At 58.5% G+C, this 2,065-nt stretch overlaps 1 protein-coding gene across 1 annotated transcript in view; it reads right to left on the bottom strand.

Moving 5' to 3' along the window:
• Positions 1-1,275: 1,275 nt before the first annotated feature.
• IL12RB1 (interleukin 12 receptor, beta 1) overlaps positions 1,276-2,065 on the bottom strand; it is a 4,545-nt gene continuing 3,755 nt past the window's right edge. Inside the window, exons 13-15 of the mRNA XM_009076130.1 lie at positions 1,977-2,065; positions 1,815-1,896; positions 1,276-1,713 (exon numbers count right to left, since the gene is read on the bottom strand). The exon at positions 1,977-2,065 is cut by the window's right edge and continues 1 nt beyond it. Coding sequence (XP_009074378.1) covers positions 1,276-1,713; positions 1,815-1,896; positions 1,977-2,065 — 609 coding nt within the window. The remainder of the gene's footprint in view (positions 1,714-1,814; positions 1,897-1,976) is intronic.

Genomic DNA, 2,065 nt, shown 5'->3' with positions numbered 1-2,065 from the left:
CCTCCATCCGATGTGTCAGCTGAGCCCCGGGAGGGCAGGATGCTCCATCTCCAGCGCATCCCTAGGGATTTTGGGCGCTGCAGAACAAGGCTGCCAGACTCAGGGGGCTGTGGGGTGATGCGTGGCGGGGAGGGAAGGATGGATTTGCTCTGCAGGAGTTTGGGAAGAGCCGTGGGGACGTGGGGCTGATGCCACCTCGTGGCTCCGCAGCAGCTGAGACTCCTCGCACACACAGCGCCCGACACGGGTGGGCACAGCGACAGTGGCACGGTGACAAGGGTCCTACGTGCACACAGCTGCACCCCCAGCCATGGGAATGGCACCAACACATCCTTGGCGTGCTGGGAATAGCCGCAAATTCCAACCACCCGGGGCTGGTGGGAGAACACGCAGCGATGTGCTGCTCCGGCTGCTTCCCAGGGCGTTATCTCCGCCCGCACGTGCCGATGCTGAGAGAGATTTTGGTAAAATCCTTTGCAAAACATGACTGGAGCTGAAAGCAGCGGTGAGGAGGTTGAGCCTTGCACCGGTGGCTGAGACATCGCGGCGGTGTCGGCGCTGCCTTACCTGGAGTTCCCCGTGCTACTAACCTCACGCAGTTTTTAGTTGAAATGTTTTGCCCTCTCAGCAAGTAAGAAAACCACAGATCGCTTCTCATCTCAGTTCTGACCCAGATAAGGTCTGAGGTGGCAGCCTGGTCCCATGCAGAGGGACTGGGGGTTCTGCCATCCTGGGCCACCCCCAGCCCTGGCTGTGTCCTCGTGGATTGCTCTCAGCTATAAATCCTTGCTGGAATCTGCCTGGGTCAGGCAAAGGAAAACCATCTCAGCCCTGCTTTGTATAGTTATTTGAATTTTTTAATGTTTGAAATTTTTTTCTCTTTTGAGGAGCTTTATATTTTGCTCGTGTTTTTACAGGTAGCTGTTGATTGGTGCTGAGGCTCTTTGTGTCCCCATCCCACTGGGATGCTGGTCCCAGAGGTGGCTGCTGGAGGGGATGAAGCTCTGCCTCTCCTCCCAGTCAAGCCAAGGAAATACCCTCACTCCTGGCCAGACTGCAGCTGCCTTCCCTCAGATTTTATGGCCAGTGAAAGGTTGAGGCTGGGAAGTGCTGGCTGGCCCAGTGCAATGCTGGATCTGGAGGCATCACCTTCCATGTCCTGGAAACTAGAAACCCCCCTGAAAATGTCAGTGTGACCCACGGGCACTCAGCATCCCATGGGACACCTCTGCCACCTTCCTGCCATCCATCCCTGCTGCTCCAGCCTGGTGATGGCTATGGCACCAAATTCTCCTGCGACGGATCCCATCCTTCCTCATCCCTGATGATGATGGGTTTGTCAGAGATGAGCAGGGCGATGGGGATCAGTGGCTGGTGCAGCCCCTGCCTTCCCTGCTCTTCCTCCTCCTCCTCCTCCTCCTCGCTGGGTGGGTGCCCAGAGCAGCTGGTGCTGCCAGGTGGTGGAGATCCCACTGGGTTGTGCAGCTCCTGCCTGCGGTAGGCGAAGGATGTCTCCTCCCCACAGCCTGGTGGGCACACCACCACCTCCACTGGCTTTTCCACCACAGGGCTGGGCTGTGGCACGTCGGGCTGTGGCACATCAGGCTGGGAGTCTGTGTCAGTCATCTCCTTGCTGGGATTTGGCTCTGTCAGCAGCAGCTCTGCCGGGCTGAACCTCTCTGAGGGCTCCAGGAGGCCTGTCCGGGGTTGGCCCTAAGGGTTGGGTGGGTTTGGGGTGGAATGTCCCATGCCAGGGCCATGGGAGGGCATTTGTAGGCTGCAGGATCTGGCCCCTCCTGCACCTTGCATCTTACCTGACTCATCTCGCTGTTGGAGAATTGGATGGCTTTGGTGCCCACAGGCTTGGGAAGGGGTGGGAAGAGGAGGCTGCGAGCCCTGAGGAAGGGACAGTTGGTGAGGGGTTGGATAATGGAGGGGTGGCCTGAGAGGTGTAGGGGTGAGGGTGCTGCTCTCACCTCCTTTTGCTCAGGTGGTAGATGGCAGCTGCAGCAGGGAGACCGAGTGAGATGCCCAGGTACTTCAGGTTGGCTCTCCACATTGCTCT

Source organism: Acanthisitta chloris, unplaced genomic scaffold (genome assembly GCF_000695815.1).
Source record: "Acanthisitta chloris isolate BGI_N310 unplaced genomic scaffold, ASM69581v1 scaffold8536, whole genome shotgun sequence".
NCBI lineage: Eukaryota > Metazoa > Chordata > Aves > Passeriformes > Acanthisittidae > Acanthisitta > Acanthisitta chloris.
Note: the sequence above shows the minus strand (reverse complement) of the source record. Positions and strands in the feature narration are given on the sequence as shown.